At 36.8% G+C, this 22,468-nt stretch overlaps 1 protein-coding gene across 1 annotated transcript; it reads right to left on the reverse strand.

Moving 5' to 3' along the window:
* Positions 1-52: 52 nt before the first annotated feature.
* Positions 53-22,225, reverse strand: LOC145676195 (uncharacterized). The gene is made up of 2 exons (XM_081747106.1): positions 21,619-22,225; positions 53-2,187 (listed from the first exon to the last, which is right to left on the reverse strand). Exons 1-2 carry the CDS (start codon positions 21,924-21,926, stop codon positions 1,767-1,769), a joined length of 729 nt encoding a protein of 242 aa, XP_081603232.1. The 5' UTR covers positions 21,927-22,225; the 3' UTR covers positions 53-1,766.
* Between the last annotated feature and the right edge of the window lie 243 nt (positions 22,226-22,468).

Genomic DNA, 22,468 nt, shown 5'->3' on the forward strand with positions numbered 1-22,468 from the left:
GCGGCCCCCATCCCTTTGTCGACTATTCTACTCAAGAACTCAATTGGGATAGTACAATTTTCATAGCACGCGTAAAAATAACAGCTTAGTTTATATCATGTCTATTCCTCCAACAGAATGCGACATCTCATATAAACTCTCCGCACGTGTGAGATTTTTGTCCTTTGTGGATTATCATTTACTTTGCAATATGTGAACCTTGAATAAATGCCTTGCTAAGCTTTTTGTATCTCTTTGGTGACTGACTTGTTTTTAACTGCATTTCAAGTTTTGAGTGTAGACTATATCGTCTTCCACACCTCTCACGTGTGAGGTTTTGATCATGTGTGGGTCAGCACGTATGAACTTTGAATAAATTCAATTCCAAGATTTTTGCAAGGTGAGATTTTGCTACTGTGTGGATTCACATTTGTGTAGCCAATTTCGAACGTAGATTAAATGCCTTACCACACTCTTGATATGTGTGATGTTTTACTCCTGTGTGGAGTTACATGTCTCTAGCCAAACTTCAACGTATATCAAATGACATACCACACTCAGGGCATATTAATGCATATTAACGTATAGCCAGAGGTGAACTTCGATTAAACTTCTAACCACACACTTAGCGCTCTTTTTTTCCTGTATGGATTAACATGCGTGTAACCAGACTTAAACGATATTTAAATTCGTCATCACACTCGTACCATGTGTGATATTTTGTTCCTCTGAGGATTAACATGTGTATTGCCAAACTTGAAAATTGATTAAATCTTTTACCACACTCCTGGCACGTGTGTGGATTAACATGTGTGCAGCCAAACTGGAACCTCAATTAAATGCCTGAACACACTCTTGGCATGTGTAATCTTATTCTCCTGTGTGAATTAAATAAATGAAGCCACACTTGAACGTAGTGTAGTCTAAATCCTTTACCACACGCTTGGCACGTGTAAGTTTGTTCTGTGTGGACTAACATGTGTGCACCTAAACTTGAACGTTGACAAAGTGCCTTATCTCACTCTAGGAAGGTGTGATGTTTTTCTCCTCTGTGCATTAACATGTGTCTAGCCAAATGTGAACGATGAGTAAATGCCTTACCACACTCTTGGCAAGTGTGGGGTTTTTCTCCTGTGTGGATTAACATGTGTCTAGCCAAATGTGAACGATGAATAAATGCCTTACCACACTCTTTACACGTGTGAGGTTTTTCTCTTGTGTGGATTAACATGTGTGTAGCCAAATGTGAACGATGAGTAAAAGCCATACCACACTCTTGGCAAGTGTGAGATTTTTCTCCTGAGTGAATTAACATGTGTGTAACCAATATTGAACGTCGATTAAATGCCTTACCACACTGTTGGCATATGCAAACTTTTTCTCCTGTGTGCACTAACATGTGTGTAGCCAAAGTCGAACGATGACTAAATGCCTTACCACACTCTTGGCACGTGTGAGATTTTTCTCCTCTGTGAATTAACATGTCTGGCAAAATTTGAACGTCTATTAAATGCCTTACCACACTCTTGGCATATGTGAGTTCTTTCTCCTGTGTGGATTAACATGTGTCTAGCCAAATGTGAACGATGGGTAAATGCCTTACCACACTCTTTACACGTGTGATGTTTATCTCCTGTGTGGATTAACATGTGTGTAGCCAAAGTCGAACGATGAGTAAATGCCTTAACACACTCTTTATACGTGTGAGGTTTTTCTCCTGTGTGGATTAACATGTGTTTAGCCAAATTTGAACGTCGATTAAATGCCTTACCACACTGGTGGCATGTCTAAACTTTTTCTGCCGTGTGGATTAATATGTGTGTAGCCAAAGTTGAACGTTGATTACATGCCTTGCCACACTCTTGGTATGTGAATAGTTTTCCTCCTGTATGAATCACCATGTGCGTAGCCAAACTTGAACATATTCTAAATTCCTTTCCACATACTCCACATATGTGAGATTTTTCACCTGAATGCACAAACTCACCACTTGACATAGTTGAACTTTGATTAGAGCGTTTATTATTATTTTGGTACGTATGACGCTTTTCACTTTCCTGTGTCACCATATTTGTTGTCAAACGTGATCGATGAAATCCTTCGCCAAACTTCGTAGAAGTATCAGATTCCTCATAAGAATTAGAACTGGCTTTATTTAATGTAGCAAACATATTCCCTTGTGCGTGGAAAGCAAAGATGTTATCGCGCCTGTAACAAATTCAACAAACAATGTAATGTAAATGGAGATAATGATTAAGTAGCAAGAAAACATGTAATCATTCGCTGTATTACATGATAATGTTACGCTATATTACATGTTTTATTAGATTAAAATTGTAGAAATATGAAATGGAGTACCATATCACTATTGTCTCAAAATAAGTTCCTGTAGTTTGTTTCACTATATCAAATTAAACTATCATTTATATCGTGGCGGACATAAGTGTATGACCAGGTATTGTCGGCTGCCTTGACACAAATGCACAGTATGAGAAATAAATCTGTCTTATCTGTAGATTCGTGTGGAGAAATAAACATCTTGCGATTCAAAGGTTTAAGAACAACTCAACGTATTAATAGAAACTGTACTGAAAATCATTCACTTATATCATCATAAGAGGAACACGAAAGCGTTTTGAAACTAATTAAAAAATTACATACAACTTTCCAAGCTGAGGCAGAGAAACTTAGAGTAAAGAGAATAAAGACGAATCATTTACAGCGTTGTGATCGTGGTTCAGTGGTCTAGGTGTTGACCAGTAATCTCGAAGTTCTTCGATCGAATACACGTCAGCATTTTTTTTTTTTTACTTTAGGAATTTTGATGGAAATAGATCGGCGATAACACACGCTTCATTACATTCAAATATTTGAATACTCGTTTGTTTCAGCACTTGAAGTATCAAATTTTCAGGTGTAATACTAATAATAATAATTATCTCGAAGAGTATTTAAAAATTAAAAACTTATTATCGCTCAGGTCGTACCATTACAAGCAGAAACGTGATATTAGGCAAAAAAAAAAAATCGGTTTTGTGTAATGTTGCTCATCAAAAGACGAATTTCTCATCTCGATTCTAAAACAAACCAAACGAAATCGGGATGAAACATTTTAATTCAAGACGGGACAAGGTTAACTCACACTATCGTATGCTTTGGAGATGAGAATCGAAACGAGACCAAAACTATCGTAAACATTTCTCATCTTGTCTCGATGCTAGAAATAGTGTATGCCTCTCTTTAAGCAACAATTGCTCTGTAGACTGAATCTTATACATCATTTTGTTAGTTTGTATTTCAGAGCTTACTGAATTATGGTCTGTGGATATATCTTTGTAGCAAAGCTTTTTTAATTACATCTGCAAACTTCACAAGTTAGTTTATAAGAAGCTTTAGTTTTCAATTATATTCAGTTTTTTTTTTACAGTTTTTTTCCTGAAAACGTACAGTAGAATATATTCTACACGAAATATTAGCGGAAATCTTTCGTTTAAATTTGAGTAGCTGTAGAGGTGTCTCATGATGGTATGGAACCCCTTTCCCGAAACCCCTTCGACATCTTCTGTAGCTTAGCTAGCATAACCATTACTTAAAAACAACTGTAATTACGGCTCTTGTGAGTTCAGAATCCCTACTTTCTACACGAAAATTACCTCGAAACTTTCCGTTATAACATTTAACTTTCTTTTATAACATTTAGCTAGTTGTAGGGAAACTTTACGTTATAACATGTAGCTAGTTGTAGGAACGTATCGAGAGGGTATGTGCTGTTGGTCCTGACACTTCTCTCCAATCCCGACTATTTTGTAACTCTTGCCTTACGCTACGGGATATTTTACAGGGTTTAATACAATGTGTCCTCATACGGAATTTGTTATCTATATTATTATTATTATTATTACTGAATATTTGAGACCTCAATATTACGTCTCACTGCCGTAGCAAAGCTGGGATAAATGCAATAAACAAGTGACAAATCTTCCGAAAAAGACGAAAATCAATATGAAGGTTACGATTATATTGACAAGAATCTAACAACTACCAAAAAACACGATTTCAACCACATGGCGACCGTTTTTCGGATTAAATTATAGCAATCTTCCTTCAACTGCTTTTACAATACCATTAGTTATACAGATAACGTGTTGAGTTTTGAATCTGATTAGCCTAGTGTCGACAGTCAATTTCCATCAGATCCTGGGCCAACACAATTAATTAAAAATAAAGCAGAGTGATAGAAAAAAACAAGAACTGAGTAATGTAGATTTTTCATGTAAGTTAGGTAAATATGTTTTGACCTTGAGAGCAACAGAGAGATTAACGTAGCTCTTAAAAATTTTTCTTTTTGTTTTTTAATTCTATGTAGATGTGAGTGGATAGCAAACAGCTGATTGAGTATACACACATACATACATGTTTTACACTATGCACCTTCATGTGCATTTATGAATAAGAGTAAATGTTTTAATACTAATACACAATAACACACTGAGCAAGGCTATGTGATAATATGTAAAAAGAAAACAGATCACGTGACAGTTTCAACACAATAACTGTGCAAACAAACAGAGAACATATTGAGAATGTTTCGGAAAGCAGGAATTAGGACGTACAGAAAATGAGGAAGCAGAATAATTGAACTAGTCAGAAGAAAAAAGAGAAAAGCAATAGGAACAAAGATCAAGGGGGAGTAATATATAGAGTAGGATGCGCGGAGTGTAAAAAATTTACATAGGAGAAACAAAAAAATGCAAAAAAAAAAAAAAAAAAAAGATTAAACAGCACCAGGATGATGTAAGATTGAAAATGGAAAACAATGCGATATACAAGCATCAGAAAGAAACAAACCACAGGATAGGGTGGGAGGGAGCAGAGGTCATACAAGTAGAGAACAGGACTTTGGTGAGAAAATGGAAGGAAGCCAGAGAGATTATGAAAGCACGAGGCAAGGTGATGAACTGGAATGCAGGATTCTCGATAAATAAGGAGTGAGAGAAGATTCTGCTTAAAGAAGAAGGAATAAAAAGGAAGAAGAAAGAAAGAGAAACAAAATAACAAGGAAAGTAAGAATAATTAGAGGACAGGACGCATCCAGCGGAAAAAGTAAACCTTTAATTGGACACGTGTGCAGCTAAAAAGTCAAAGTGAAAGCCAGACAAATGTTACTTTTTAAAGAAGGGGCGGAACCTAATTAAAATTGATCTCCGGACAGTATATATAAGTGATGACCAACTCCCAGCAGCCAGAAGGAGTGGAATTCTGATGAAGACACAGTTATTGTGTAGAAACTGTCACTTGATACTGTTTTTCAAATATTATCACATGGCATTGCTGAGTGTGTTATTGTGTATTAGTACAAAATGGAATCAAGGCCTGATAGAAAAGTTATAAAAAATATTTTATATATGGTACTAATTTATATCTGTGTTAATTTTATATTGAAGCACTTCGCAAAGTGAAGCCTGAGTTGTAAAAAGAAGGATTGGTTGTTAATGGTCGTAATATCAAAATTCTTAGTGTTTCATGTTTTAAGTGCATGTTTCTTATTTTCGTATTAAACTCAGACATTTATATTTTTGTACTTTGAATTAGTTGCTCGTAATTCATATAAATATGGAGGCTAGTGTTTTAGAACAATTTCAAGCAATGTTTACAGAGAAATTAGAGAAACAATGAGAAACCATTTCTCAAAACTGGTAATGAATATTGGATATCTAGGATAAAAGATACACGAATCAGTAGGTGAACTTCAAAAGCCTATAACAGAAACGATTTGGGAGCGTAGGAAAGAGCGAATTGAATGCCAAAGCAGACACAGCTTACGTAATAATATCAAAGTAGCCAATTACTCCTTAACTGAAGTACGCTCTGAATTAGTTAACGCGGCCAATCATGTTGATTCACTAACTGCTGAGTTTAAAAAAAGTGTAGCGGAATGAAAGAAAGGTCTCACTGTGTTCTATGAATACATGGGAACGGCACAGTTTGAGTGTAAGGAAACCAACATAATAAAAGAGTGCAAGGCGGAAAAGAAACCGTAAATACTCTTGAATTCGAGCCGGCCCAAGTTCGGAAAGATATGTGCCAAATAAACCAGAAAGTCGATTAGTCAGGAAAAGGAAATATGCAGTGTAGAGATAGCAAAAAAGAAGAATCGTTACGCGTACCTGTAGACAATTGTTTCTAATGTAATTGTTTTGCCGGCAAGGGATACCGATATTTGACACATGATAAGCGGTAGCGTTGAGATTGCGCGTATCCGCCCTCTCGAAAAAGCCAGGGAAGGTGTGAGAGTTCTATTGATGATTTTGCGTGATAACGAGGTTACAGTGTTGTCGGTTTTGTGTCACAGGCAAATGGTTTCGCGCCACTCAACAAATTCAAATTTGTCTTCGTAACCGTGCATGTCTAACGTAAGTTGCATTTTAGTGCTGCAAATCCATTCCGACTTTATCAGCTTTGAATATTGTAGCAGTTAACGACTTCAAATTCACAATAGACCCGCCAGGCGAATTTTGTTTTACGTAGTGAACGTCTCGTACATAATATATCGGTCGGAAATGTTTACCATAAACAAGCGTAAAAGTAACACTTCCAATAAAGCACACGCAGTCGAAAGTATATTTCCGTTATAGAACCGAAATGTAACACCGAGGTTAAGAAGAAAAATAAGATGGCCAATGATACCCAGTTGAGTTTTCGTAATACACTATTAACGTAAACTCGATTTCGAGGAGCATAATCAATAGAATTAAAATGGGCAGACGTGATCATATCAGTACATCAGATGCAACATTTATTAATTTTCAGTTGCCGAAATGTTTGAATTTTCAAGCTAGTACTCCACTATTGCGAAATTGTAAAGAGCGAAAATTTAAGTGTAGTGCTACTCAAAATGTAGATATATTCATTGCTCATGATGAAAACAATGTTCGCCGACCTCCACGTACAGCGTATTCTCAGCACGCACAACCACACATTAGGCGTGCAGTAGGAAATAAGTTGAGAGTAAAAAGAAAGTGCCTTGGTAAGCGTAATTCGGAACGCACTAAACTCGGTCGAACACGAACTACATGCAAATTAAAGTCGAGCTGTAGGCGAGGTTATTTCGAGTCAAACATGCGAAGAAGTATACATCGACTCCGAAGAGCACCAGAAAGCTTAAGCGAAAACACGTACGAACATTGTATAGTAAACTACATGGCAAAATATAGTAATTGTGAGCGCAAACCTAAAAAGAAATTTATGAGAGGTATCGCAATGCAGCGTAAATCTAAACGTCGTAAAAGAAGGCGTGTCATTACGTGGAAGTTTAGTAACTACGCTGTAAAATCGAAAAAAAAAACGAAATTAAACAAACTAACTGGAAAAGTACACGTAACCGTGCTAAATTACAGCTTACAACCGTAACCGGCACAGATGGAAAATTAAAATCTTAGCACAAAAAAAGCGTGAACTTCACCCGAACTCGGGCTAAATTCCGGAAGAGATGAGAGATCAGAAATACCGAATTTGAACTTTTAAATTTTAGATTATGTAAAAAGGATTATCGTTTATTTATTTGATTATTTCCCCGAATTTCGAGGTTACTTTTCAGAATCAAAGTGTGTGCCCACCGCCACTGACGCACCAGTCCAAGAAACCGTCAATATCGCTCTACAATCAGGTACGCTTACTTAGATGTCATGTTCTATGGATTCCTTACAGCTTTCGGAGATGAAAAATGAATGTGGAAAGGAGAGGAAAGGCAGCATTGAAAATTTTAAACAGGTAATTGATTTAGAACGAGATTTCGGACTTTGAAATTGTAATAATACTGCACCACTTTTGAAAAGTATGGCTATCCCGTTTTGGATGCGGACTTTCAGTATCGAATTCTTATTAGGATGTTTAAGTTTTGTATTTTTTCTTTTCAGGTCTTTCCAGTTTTGGGAACTATACTTCATAATAAAATTTTATTATCAAATCTTGTTTTGAGTTTTTAATCATTCTTCTTTATGTTTATATTAACATTTAGCTATCCCCATACAATCAAGCATTTAGACATGTTACGCAATTAGAGATAATTACGAACATAATTAGAGAAGTACTAGTATTAACTACAATTAATCATGAAGTTTAAATTTTGGGTTATTAAAAAAATGTGCTCTTTAGATAGTGAATTTTTTCGTCTGATGTTAGGATTGTATAATGGGAAAATATGCGAAATTCTTAATGTAAAATTAAGTCGCTGTCAAAATACTGTAAGTTAAACACAATTTAGTATAATATTGAAAGTAATTGACAATAACCTTGAATTTGATAAAGTTGCTCGTTGATTTGTTCGTCGTTCGATATATATATATGAAGTGTACTATGAAAAGTCAATGTGCATTCAATGTGACTAATGATAACTGAAGTTAATTGACTTCAGAGAAAGCGATATTATAAGTTAAGAGTTGAAGGTTAAAACATAGTTCATCCCCTAGGGACATCCCTACTTTCGTTATAAAATTAAAGTGATGAAACCAGTGCGACGTCTGGTTGGGTCCCAGCTAATGTGCAGATTCGGCAATTGGCTAAAATTTCAAAATTTTGTTCTAACTTTTAAGGTTTGGCATAATTAAAGAAAAGTATAATAGTAATAAAATTGATGTTCGGATTTTAGATTTTGATATAATAATTAGTTTTGATTTGGATTTATAGAAAATAATTAGAGTTTTGCTTTGGATTTAGAGAAAGTAAAATAAATATTATTCTTTTCGATGTTTGAAAATAACTTTTGTATTATTGTGCCGGGAATCATAAACCGATCTCGAGAAAAAGAAAAAGGGAAGCCCGTTTACGATTTCACAGTACCCTTTACTACGATAAACACCGAATACTATGATGTATCGATAGTACGGAGTGCCTATGTCAGTTACGCAGTATATGGTCAAATTAAGGTTTTTGTTATGAGAACATATTAAGATTGCTACGTACGAATAGGCCCTGAACAACAATAATTTTTAATGAACAAGTTAATATTACTGTTATCTTGTGTTTCACTATTGTGACAAATGCTCTCGGATGTGACTTTATTCTCGATAAAGATAAGTGCAATTGCTAGTAAGCCACACATAAGTATTAGCCATCGCTCTTTAAAAGGTTACATTTGTAAACCTACCAATTTTGTAGGTACGAGCGGGGCTGAAGTAATACTAATGATTAAAAAATTGATGAATTGAAATGTGGGGCTGTAACATTAAATCTCCTCCCAGGGTGTATTTCTTGTCGTCCTCTTCATTATATTTATTTTCTTAAAATGCCTCCTCAAGGCCAGAATGTTGACAGCCCAATTGGGGTTCGGAAATTAACTCTGATTTGTCATGACTTGAATGCCGAAGGCATGCAACTAGGGTGGTATGTAAGGTCTTAGGGTAGAAGCGATTCATTCGAAACGTCAGGGACCCTGCACGCTTCAACTGTAAGAGATTGTCAGCACCGTTGGTTTTAGGTTCCAATTCATTAATCTTTATTTTTTTATGAATGACTTACAACCTGTGTCGTCAACTAATTACGCACAGAATGGCGCTCCGTAGTGCTTAACTTCCGTTTAACTAATTTATTTGTATTAAAATATTCAAACGGTTATTAGTTACGTTGTATATTACAAGTTACGTTGTATAATATAACGAAACTGACTTAACATTGACGGAAATTCTTTTAAAATTTCGCGGTCCTTACAGTGACTGCTTTCGATACCACTACAACAACAAATCCTCCCTGTAATTAGAACTGATGCTGACCCCCAACAGTAACACCAAAATAAAGTTACATGTTCTATCGTAGGGGGTAGTTGAAACTTCGCGTATACAGTTCATGGTTTTACCGACGGAGGACTGTGAAACTCTCTTCATATTTAGTGCGAAGTAATGCCCGATGTCCAAAGTAACCCCTTGTTAAGGTAGCTAGTAACCACTGTAAGCGAAATGAAATATCAAAATTTAGTGTGACAAATCATAACACGGAACTATAAAAATGTTTGGGAATGAAGGGATCAATATAATTAAGAAATTACGTCCCTAATGTATTGTGTTACTTTGGAACACAAATATACAAGCAAAGAAAGCATTTCAGCATGTTACCTATAAAATACTTATGAACGTACAAGAACACATTCAACACGTAAGACATGTAAGTCATCCTAAATACAGAATTTTGCGCTATCCTTATTACCCACATTCTGCGTAATGCCCTAATCTGCATAGCAATCTTATTTTTACCGGCATCTAGCACATGCTGGTTAGCGTTGTTTTTACAATAATTCGTATATTATGTACGTTCACCAAGCCCCTAAAGTGATCCCCTATTGAGAAATGCAGGTCCATACCCTAAAAAAGATTCCTGATAATGTAAAAAGTCGACTTCCTTGAAAAAATGAGTGCAGCTATGAATGTGACAGGATACGCTGCCCCATCAGCATTTGGATACGTGTTGTTTTCGCAAGTTTTGCGTTTCGCTCACTTCGAGCGGTGTGACTGAGCGCTCCGCTCAGTAACCTTCTGAACACCACTGTTGTCTAAACTTCACTGGCAACATTGTCAACACATGATCAGGGAGCAGCAGGTTGAATCGACAGCAAGAGGAGCAGGTTGCAGGTAGACAGAAGAAGAGAAATGCAGTGTAATAAGAACAAGTGGGCATGTTGAAGGAAAATAATAGAAGAAGAATGTAGCGATGCAGAATTAAGAATATAGAATAAGAAGCGTTTAAAGGATTTGTTTTGCGTTAACCTGCCAGTCAAGGTAAGAAAAACTGAATATGTGTAAAGATAACAAGTAAGCCGTATTTGTGAAGAAGACACTGCAAGTAAACATCGCACATTTCTATTGAGCTTCGTCGTATTGAAAAAACTTGCATTATACAGTTTGTTTGCATTTGTCATAGTAAAAAGAATATATATATATATATATATATATATATATATATATATATATATATATATATATATATATATATATATAAGTAATTGAATTTAGCATGGATTTACGTACTAGCGTCAACGAAAAGAATTAAAACAAGTTATATGTGTATACGGTATACGACACACTAAAGCATGCTTTGCACTCGTAACCTTATAGAATTCTTTTGATGTGACTGTAAAAACATATGCGCATATAAAAAGTAAATCTACAATATTGATACATTATTTATGTAAGCCGACATATTATTTATTTCAAGTACCTCACTCATAACCTAATATATTTTATTGGAAATTGCATATCAGTGCTACAAAAAGTAAATGTAAAGTTTCTTGCGTCAGTCAATATTAGTAGAAATTAATAATTTGTGTACACTCTAGAGGTTAGTATATATAGAACGTCGTGCATATAATGAGCGCACAATATGAACGCATTCCTTTGTATTGAATTCTTTTAGTCGTAAGCTCAAGTTTGAAACATATTTACATAAAAAGCGCTTAAAACAAAATCAATCTATATTTGATATAGGCCTATATAATAGCGGAATATTACTTCAATTTATAGCTATAAAAATATCTAACAACCATAGTAGTGATATAACATCGTTATATAACTGCATTATTTCTGAAAACTGTGCTAGCTAACATATTTATCTGTGAAGAATGTTTGAAATATCAGTAATAAGTTGAATTCAATTTAAATAAAAGTTCGCCAGTCGCGACTATCAAGTGTCAGTCAGTTAGTCACTTTGCATTCAAATTAGTATTTCACTAGTGAATCATCTGTTCAGGCAAAGACAGAACTGAAGATAGAAACAATTATACCAAGCGGCAAGTATAATATAATAGTTTAGTGCATCCGTAGAAAGGAAATAATTAAAAATAAATATAAATATAAATGAGAAATCAGACCTCTTTAAAACAATTCTTTCTAAACATTTGAAATAACATAATTTGCTATTGTCATCTGGACTTTCATTTATTCTGAAAAGACTTTTAGAAATGTAGAGAAACCTTATTGCATGTATTATTATTATTTTTGTTGCATATAGTATTTTGTGTTTCCTTGTTCTAAATATCATGTTTCTTTTAATTACTTGTTAATCTCAGTTTTATGTTGAACGGTATCAATAATTGGAGTGAGTGACGTTACCAAGTCATTATTGAAGCGACTATTTACGTCAAAAGATTGTTTATTTGTGGCTAGCATTCTGTTGTGTATATGAATACTATTTTGTGATAGAATGTGGTATTATAGAAACAAATATAGTAAATAAATACGTATGGTTTTTAATAACAAGTTTACGCAAGTGTATTCTGAAATTTCTGAGTCTAGATCGTATCATCTCTCTACGTCCACGCTACGTCTGACAACTTCATGAATCACAACATTGTGGAGATTTATATTGGAGGCTCGAATGGTAAGTTGTCGATTACGACCCAGTGTGTTGTAGTATTAATATTGGTATTCCTATTTGAATTCACTATTTCTTGATACACTGTTTTCGGAGCGTGCGCTCCTGCTACCGAGATTCCGGATAACGGGAGGTTATTAAAGATTTGTTTCCCATTTTAACCATTAATACCCTCCACCGCTACCGTCACCGTTACATTTTAGATTATGAGACTCAGGCGCTTGTGAAGAATAGTGGCAATCACGAGTGTGAATTTCGTGGACTGCTAGTTGTGTAGTTCACTTCGTCGTAAAAAAAGTCATAATGGGTGGAAATCGGCGTAATCGACAAAGAGACAGTGCAAATGCAAGTGAATCTGGTGGTGCGGCCATGTCAGACTCAGATAAAGTAGTGTGTTATGAGGACCCAGCTAGAGATGAGTATCATGTACAATGCTGTCTCTGTGATCGTTGGTATCACCGCGTGTGTAGTCAAATGACGGAGGAAGAATGGAATGCTCAAAATGAACTCGAGGATGATGCACCTATTGCAGCATTATGGAAGTGCGGACAGTGCAAACCACGTAAGGCGATGGAGATGGGAGAACGAAGTTTGTCTTTGGATGCAATGGAGCAGATGCTTATCCGAATGTTTGAGAAGTATAATGAAAAGGGACAATGTGAGTTGAGATCGAAAATCAAGGAAGATTTTCAGATTGAGATGAAGGTCATTCAGGAGGATTTACGGGATAGTAGAGAGCAATTGGAGAACAAGATTGAAGAAGTTAGCAAGAAGTGTGACAGGACGAGTGCCTCGTTAACTCAACAGGTAAATGAATTGTCACGAAAGATGGATGGAACTCAGCAGGAGATTCAAGATTTGAAGAATACTGTCTGTAAACTCGAGGAAGTGGCAATGCTAACAGAGAAAAAGGCGAGTCAGCAATTTGAAGAAGTAAATAGAAGAATCGATCAGGTATCGAAGAGCTGTGTTGTAGGTATGGCACAATGTCAGGACAGGATGCAGGATGAGATTGCAGATGTGAAGCATGAGGTGTTACAGATGACTACCGCACAGATAGAAGATCGTTTAGCCAAAGAACAGTTAAAAGTCATGCAGAAGACTGATGAATGTAGAAAGGTGATAGAAGAGATTTCAGGTAGAATGGTTAGAGCCAACGCGGTGATGAATAAACGTCTGCAAGAGTGTCGCGCAGAAGTGAGTCAGTCGAAGGCTGTCATGTGGCAAAACACTTCGGAACTGTGGAAAGTACAAGAAAAGTTGGCTTGTCAGGAGGTAGCAATCGCGTCACTTCAACAAAGGATCGAGGAGGAATGGCGAAGACATAGTTCAGGCGTAGAAGAGGAAACAGAAGTGAAGCGGTCATACAATTCTGCTCAATCTCCAAGCTTAGGTGGAAGGCGCAATAGAAGTGATTTCAGTGGTACCTGCTGTGGAAGAAGTGCCCTCAATAGTACGGCGGCTTCTCGAAGCAAGGAACCTGAGGTGCACCCAAGTTATCGGAGAAAACGAAGGAGACGGATCAAGACCAGTTCGTCTGGTGAGAGCGGGTATTCAGAAGAAGATGGATGGTCCCCGAAGACGGAAAGAAGTAACCGACAAAGAAGACAGCTTCCTTCTAATGGTAACGAGAATGGAAACGCCAGAAGAGTAACAAACCGTCGCGGAGCCTATCCGGAAGCAGCTCAGAACCCTAGGGAGGAAATGGAAAAGGAAGAAGACGAAGAGGAATTGAAATTGCGATTAACGGATATAAAATTGTTCACGCATTATCCACCAGAGAGAGGTGATTTGTCAGCTCAAGCATTTATCATACAGTTTGAACGAGAGTGTGCTCTAATGGGGGTACGAACTAGTCAGGCGCTTAAGGTATTACCGTTCATACTAAGAGACGCAGTGCTGTCATGGTACTATTCAAATGTGAACAAATTCCTCACGTATGCCGACTTCAAGCAAATGTTCTTAAGGCACTATCATTCAGAAGATGTGTCAGGTGACGCCTTAAGACTGTGCCAATCAACCCTAAGGTTGAAGGGAGTGTTGAACGTTTTGTTACGAATCGATTTTGTCAGATTAGGGACTTGGATTCACAGAGCAGTGAAGCCCAGATTTGCAACACTATCATAACTTTGCTACCAGTTCAGTATCAGAGACAGTTGGTTTCAACACGAGGCCAGGAGTTAGCTGAAATTCTTGAAACAGTCCGAAGACTTGAACTGATTCATGACACATGGGAAGCAAGACGGAAGACAGGAAGAGATGGTGCTAGAAGATGGGAGAACGGTGAAGAGGTGATTACTCGTAAAGCTAAAGTAGGAGCTATATCGAAGGACCAGGAGGATAACAAGACAGAGCCTGTGAACCCAAGAGAAGAATCACCGTACGAAGGACGAGATGGTGCACGAGGACGCGGGAACTATCGACGCGGCAGACGAGGTGATCGTGCACGTTCTTGGAGGGGAAATAGACGGCCAGGAAGGAATAGGACGGCCAGGTACACACATGAAGATTATGAAAGAGATGACCTGAGATCCTCCCAAGAGGATATTCAACACTATTGGGATCCTCGGGGAAGTCCAGATTCAAAAAACTAAATGAAGTATCCACCTCGCGGGTCAAAGGTAGGTACGACTTGTGTTGTGAGAAGACCCATGAGAAAAGTGTAAGTGAGGATATACCTTAGGAAGTGTATAGTGATGTATATAGTCCTTTATGTGTACATGAGTATGAGTGTAGGAATGAGGTGAATATTTTTCGAGTTAAATTTCAATGTATAGCTGGACAAGAGTGGGAGTATAACACAGATTGTGAGAATATTGATGACGTGAATACTGGCTTTGAACGAATAAAAGAATGGTCTGGTATCATACGAGTAAGTTTGTTGGATGAAGTTGTACAAGCACTTGTTGATAGCGGTGCTGAGGTGACGTTGTGTAGCTTAGAGTTATGGAGAAAGGTTACGAAGATTATATCACATCCGAAATTGAAACCAGCACCCCACGTAGTTCTTGTCGATTATAGTGGAACGAGGAAGAAAATGGTGAAAGGAGAAGTATATCTTCCTGTGACAATTAAGGGAATACAAACGGACGTTCGAGCTTTTGTGGTCGACGGGCTCAACCAAGATCTTCTACTGGGTCGTGATTACATGAGCAAGTTTCAAGTCAGAATGAATTTTGGAAATGGCATGGTAACCGTTCAAACTGGGGAACAAGAAGTCGTAGTACCCATAGTTCAAGCGAAGGAGGAAGAAAATACGTGTAATAATATGATTAATGAGTTGAGTGTGGATGACCATCTTCCTGGAAACGTCGTAGAAGAATGGAGTGAATGCGAATACCATCCAGAGGAAGTATGCAGCTCACAGGTATGTGGATGCGATCATGAAGATCTGAAAGAAGTTTTTAATCAGTGGAACAGCGTATTGATGCAACAAGAAGATTCGTATGATGAAGCTAGGTCAAGGCAAAGATATGATTGCAACCTGAGACGAATTACGCTGGCACAAATACAGGATCAAGCTCTTGTGGAATCTTTGTATGACCCGCTTGTTCAGGAGATTCAATGTTCGGCTTGCTGTCCAAAGAGAGTGGAAGTCAGGGAAAAAGCAACTGAAGAGAGTCTGTACGCTACCCTAGAAGAAGTGAGAGAAGTGGTACAGAAAACTCCTATTGCTCCGGAACACAAGGAAATGTTGTTCAATGTGCTGATGAAGAGAAGAAAAGTTTTCGCCCATTTCCCAGGAAAATGTAACAAGTTTATGTATACAATCCAGGTTACCACTGAAGATCCAATTGTGAAACGACCTTACCCAATTCCACTGTGTTATCGAGATAAGGCGAGGGAGCAGATCCAAAAATGGTTGCGTCAAGGTATCATTGAGCCTGCAGTGTCAAAACATCACCATCCGCTGGTAATAGTCAGAAAGAAGAACTCGGATGAGGTTAGAGTCTGTCTTGATCTGGTCCAACTCAATAAATTCGTATCTTTGACAAATCTGAAGGTCGAACGCCTCGATGACCTCTTTGCAAGATTTAATGGGATGACCTGTGCAACGTCCCTTGACCTGGTGCATTCCTACTGCCAGATCGAGTTAACTGAAGATTGTAGGGATCTTGTAGCATTCTCTTTTGAAGGCCAGATGTATCGTCATTGCAGAGTACCCTTTGGTTACAAGAATGGTGGAGCTTGTTTAATGGCTGCGTTGCAGAGAGTGTTGGGAGTTGCTATTCTTGAAAAGACCTTACTGTATATAGATGATATTTTAATTCCCGGGATTGATCCAGTAGCTCACATCGAGTTGTTAGACCAAGTATTGTATAAGTTAGAGGAAGCAAATATGACAGTCAATTTAAAAAAATGTACATTTATGGTATCTGAGGCAAATTTCTTAGGTTTTGTAGTAACACCGGTAGGAATAGCGAAAAATCCAGAGTACGTGGATATAGTTAAATCATTGCCAAGGCCAACAACTATAAAAACATTGCAAAGGACCTTAGGATTTTTTCAGTGGTGCTCCAAGTTTATACATGATTTTGCTCGTAAGTCAGCACCTTTGTACCAGCTGCTTAAACAAGGGAAGAAATGGACCTGGTTGCCTGAACATACGAATTGTTTCGAGGAAATAAAACATGAGATTTGTAAAAATATACTTTTGGTGCATCCAGATATGTCAAAATACTTCATTATCATAGTCGACGGCTCGACTATTGGGACAGCTGCTATTTTGACACAAGGGTATGAAGATGGAAAACGAGTTATTGGTGTCACTGGACACATACTTAAGCCTTGTGAATCTCGCTATACCATTACTGAGATAGAGATGTTGGGTGTTGTGAAAGCTATAAGAAAATGGCGTAATCTATTGATAGGGCATCATGTGATCGTACAAACTGACCATCAAGCTTTAGTGCATTTTAAGAGCATAAAATATTGGAATACCAGGCTGTATCGGTGGTGTATTGAAATGCAAGATGTGGAGTTGGAAATCCAATACACACCTGGAGTAACCAATGTAGCAGCGGATACTTTGTCTCGTATTACCGTATGCCAATCACCTAGAATTGTTACTATTTTGAACTTTCATGTCCTTCCAGGAGATTTAGCAAATATGACCAGTGAAGATTGGAAGCAATACCAGCGTGAAGATCCACAGTTGATGAAGTATATTGATGCTCTGGAGCAAGATCAGACCAATGTACCAGAAATAAGTTGGGGAAAACCTGTACGACTGTATTATAAGATCCAACAAGGTGTGCTGTTAAAACGTGATTTTCATTTGAAAGATAAATGGAGGATAGTTGTACCAAAAACTTTAGTAAAGAGGGTACTGAGATGTTACCATGATGACAGGGGTCATTTTGGATATGCGAAGACACACACGATGCTTCTGGAAAATTTCGTTTGGGAAGACATGTATACTGACGTGCGACAATACATCCGCAATTGTGTATTGTGTATGAGACACAAAGCTGATCCTCATCCTCTCTCAAGGAAGTTACAGTCAGTCACCGTTTCGAGAGCCCGAGAGTTACTATCAGTTGATGTGGTAGGGAAGCTTCCAACCAGCAAGTCAAACATGGCATATGTATGCACATGCATGGATGTTTTTACCAGACATCTAGTAGCGTACCCAATGAGACGAGCTACAACTGCTGCAATTCTGAGGTGCCTGGATTTGTATTTTATGCATTTAGGCATTCCAGACGCCATTATATGTGACAACGGTCCATGTTTTGTATCTAGTAAGTTCCTAGGGTCAATGGCTAGTAAGGGAGTTAAAGTGTATCACACCACACCATACCATCCTCAAGCAAATCCCGTGGAGAGGATGCATAGAGAAATGAATAGGCTTTGGAGGTTGTATTGTGTTGGACAACATGTGGATTGGAGTAAGCACTTGTGGAATATCGTTATGTTACTGAATTATACTATTGTGGAGAATCTGAACGTTGCTCCAGTCCAAGCACATCTAAACGTGAAGGATGTAACGCCTGTGATGAAACGACTGTTCCAAGAGGAGACTGATGAAGACGGAAATTCGTGGGACAACCGGCTACTTATGATTGCACACCGTAAGAAGTCTCAGATGGCGAAGAAGAATCAACGTACCAACGAAAAAATGTCATCGGACCGGCATGCTAATGTAGGCGATCTTATATTCCTCAGGACATATCCCATCAGTGATGCCGCAGCACAGCAGATAAAAAAGATGTTCGATCTGTACTCCGGACCCTACTTATGTGTTCGTAAGCCAAGTCTTAAGGTTGTGGAGCTGATTGATCCGAACAATGGAAAATCTATAGGACACCGATCCGAACATCAGTTTAAATTGTGGAAGCCCACTAAGGAAGAATACTGGAAATGGCGGAAGAAGGCAGAAGAGAATTGTGCCGGTCAACTTTTGAAGGACTTGCCTGATGAATACCGCGAATAGATTGCGAGCTGTACATATTTCGAAATATTGTGTATATATGTATATAAGTGTATGTGTCAGGTTTCATTTGTTTGTGTATTATCTTGTTCTTATAAGTATCTGTGGAACTAAGTGAAAGTTAATCTGTGAATGCTTAGTGACGGCTCAGGGATCAACCTATTCGGACGCCATATGTGACAGGATACGCTGCCCCATCAGCATTTGGATACGTGTTGTTTTCGCAAGTTTTGCGTTTCGCTCACTTCGAGCGGTGTGACTGAGCGCTCCGCTCAGTAACCTTCTGAACACCACTGTTGTCTAAACTTCACTGGCAACATTGTCAACACATGATCAGGGAGCAGCAGGTTGAATCGACAGCAAGAGGAGCAGGTTGCAGGTAGACAGAAGAAGAGAAATGCAGTGTAATAAGAACAAGTGGGCAGGTTGAAGGAAAATAATAGAAGAAGAATGTAGCGATGCAGAATTAAGAATATAGAATAAGAAGCGTTTAAAGGATTTGTTTTGCGTTAACCTACCAGTCAAGGTAAGAAAAACTGAATATGTTTAAAGATAACAAGTAAGCCGTATTTGTGAAGAAGACACTGCAAGTAAACATCGCACATTTCTATTGAGCTTCGTCGTATTGAAAAAACTTGCATTATACAGTTTGTTTGCATTTGTCATAGTAAAAAGAATATATATATATATATATATATATATATATATATATATATATATAAGTAATTGAATTTAGCATGGATTTACGTACTAGCGTCAACGAAAAGAATTAAAACAAGTGATATGTGTATACGGTATACGACACACTAAAGCATGCTTTGCACTCGTAACCTTATAGAATTCTTTTGATGTGACTGTAAAAACATATGCGCATATAAAAAGTAAATCTACAATATTGATACATTATTTATGTAAGCCGACATATTATTTATTTCAAGTACCTCACTCATAACCTAATATATTTTATTGGAAATTGCATATCAGTGCTACAAAAAGTAAATGTAAAGTTTCTTGCGTCAGTCAATATTAGTAGAAATTAATAATTTGTGTACACTCTAGAGGTTAGTATATATAGAACGTCGTGCATATAATGAGCGCACAATATGAACGCATTCCTTTGTATTGAATTCTTTTAGTCGTAAGCTCAAGTTTGAAACATATTTACATAAAAAGCGCTTAAAACAAAATCAATCTATATTTGATATAGGCCTATATAATAGCGGAATATTACTTCAATTTATAGCTATAAAAATATCTAACAACCATAGTAGTGATATAACATCGTTATATAACTGCATTATTTCTGAAAACTGTGCTAGCTAACATATTTATCTGTGAAGAATGTTTGAAATATCAGTAATAAGTTGAATTCAATTTAAATAAAAGTTCGCCAGTCGCGACTATCAAGTGTCAGTCAGTTAGTCACTTTGCATTCAAATTAGTATTTCACTAGTGAATCATCTGTTCAGGCAAAGACAGAACTGAAGATAGAAACAATTATACCAAGCGGCAAGTATAATATAATAGTTTAGTGCATCCGTAAAAAGGAAATAATTAAAAATAAATATAAATATAAATGAGAAATCAGACCTCTTTAAAACAATTCTTTCTAAACATTTGAAATAACATAATTTGCTATTGTCATCTGGACTTTCATTTATTCTGAAAAGACTTTTAGAAATGTAGAGAAACCTTATTGCATGTATTATTATTATTTTTGTTGCATATAGTATTTTGTGTTTCCTTGTTCTAAATATCATGTTTCTTTTAATTACTTGTTAATCTCAGTTTTATGTTGAACGGTATCAATAATTGGAGTGAGTGACGTTACCAAGTCATTATTGAAGCGACTATTTACGTCAAAAGATTGTTTATTTGTGGCTAGCATTCTGTTGTGTATATGAATACTATTTTGTGATAGAATGTGGTATTATAGAAACAAATATAGTAAATAAATACGTATGGTTTTTAATAACAAGTTTACGCAAGTGTATTCTGAAATTTCTGAGTCTAGATCGTATCATCTCTCTACGTCCACGCTACGTCTGACAACTTCGTGAATCACAACATTGTGGAGATTTATATTGGAGGCTCGAATGGTAAGTTGTCGATTACGACCCAGTGTGTTGTAGTATTAATATTGGTATTCCTATTTGAATTCACTATTTCTTGATACACTGTTTTCGGAGCGTGCGCTCCTGCTACCGAGATTCCGGATAACGGGAGGTTATTAAAGATTTGTTTCCCATTTTAACCATTAATACCCTCCACCGTTACCGTCACCGTTACATGAAATGGACTGTTGTATGGACCTCTACAAATGATGAACATCCATTGTTTGTTAAATAATTCTTTATCTTGTATTTTACTTATGTCTTTCGAAGCCCGCCGGAAAAATCAAGCTAGACCCATTTGAGCTAAATCCTAAATAAAATCACAAACGTCCATAGTTTGTGTTCGAATATAATACATTACAGGTTTACATTTGTAAAATTTTAGGATAATTACCATTCTCATTATTTGTTTTTTTACATAAGTCTCTATATAAATTAAACAATATCGTCGAGCACCCATATTTAAAATATGTGAAACAATTAGTGAGAAATAATTATTTTATCAAGATATGAACTACATAAGAATTGTATGGATAGTATCAATCTTGTTATTATTTTTATTTGGTATACAGCTTGTCTATGTGTGCCATGTCATTTCCAAATTGTAGGCTACTAACTTAACTCCCATAGCTAAATATTTCTCGTGAAGTATTGCTTTTAACCAACAAAATTTCCGAAACCATGTAACCGTATTATCAATCTGAGCCAATTAGTTAATGAAAAATTGAACATTACCTTTCTGGCCGAACTGAATTTAAACTTTTTGTTGCTAATTGTTGGGAGTCATTAGAATACGACGCGCAAGTCTCCTGAACCACAATTTTTCTTAGCGTTACTATATTGCTTTCAAATTCAGGATCTTCTAGTGCTAATTCTGGTTTCACCCTATCAACGTTTAGTTTCACATCCAAAAAGCACATAGCTGTATCCTTGTCCACTGATACCTCTCCTTCCGTTGTAGATAATATTAACTCTTTGTTTTCATTCATTAGTTCGTATGTCCAACCCTCTCCCTTCGAGCGGATCATCAAGAGGTAAGTCATAAACAATTTCTTCTTTGCACATCAATTCCAACTTAACAGACGCCTTACCAGCCATTGTGCAATGAAATACAGGGTGCGGCACGTAAAACCGGCCCGTCGTAATATTCTGGTATAATGTTATTATTACAGGTAACTCACGACATGATATTCAATATAATCTAAACACTGCGTTTTCACGATTAAGTAACTGGTTAAGTAACAATAAGTTAGTTCTAAACAATGATAAAACTTCCTTGCTAAATTTTTATTATCCTCTTCAAAATAAATTTATTCCTTACGTAATGGTAAATAACAAAAAAGTCGACTTTTCTATTTCAACTTAATTTCTTGGTGTCACCATAAGTTCGAAACTAACTTCGAATGAGCATATTTCTCAACTCAACAAAAAATTAAGTAGTATTTGTTTCGGCCTCCGTAGACTAAGAGGTAATGTCACAACAGAGGCCTTAGTTTCGGTGTACTATGCAAAATTCCATTCTTTAATAACTTACGGTATTATTTTTTGGGGTCATTCTACTGAATGTATTAGCACGTTTCGCTTA

This window comes from Thermobia domestica, chromosome 18, assembly GCF_964235325.1.
Source record: "Thermobia domestica chromosome 18, izTheDome1.hap1.1, whole genome shotgun sequence".
In the NCBI taxonomy this organism is placed as follows: Eukaryota; Metazoa; Arthropoda; class Insecta; order Zygentoma; family Lepismatidae; genus Thermobia; species Thermobia domestica.

Bases quoted from the DNA above. Each gene is read 5' to 3' on its own strand.
- LOC145676195 (XM_081747106.1), bottom strand. From the start codon at position 21,926: ATGACTTACCTCTTGATGATCCGCTCGAAGGGAGAGGGTTGGACATAC. The intron at 2,188-21,618 runs GTAATGTTCAAT...AATTTGTTACAG, and splicing joins AATTCAGTTCGGCCAGAAAG to GCGCGATAACATCTTTGCTT.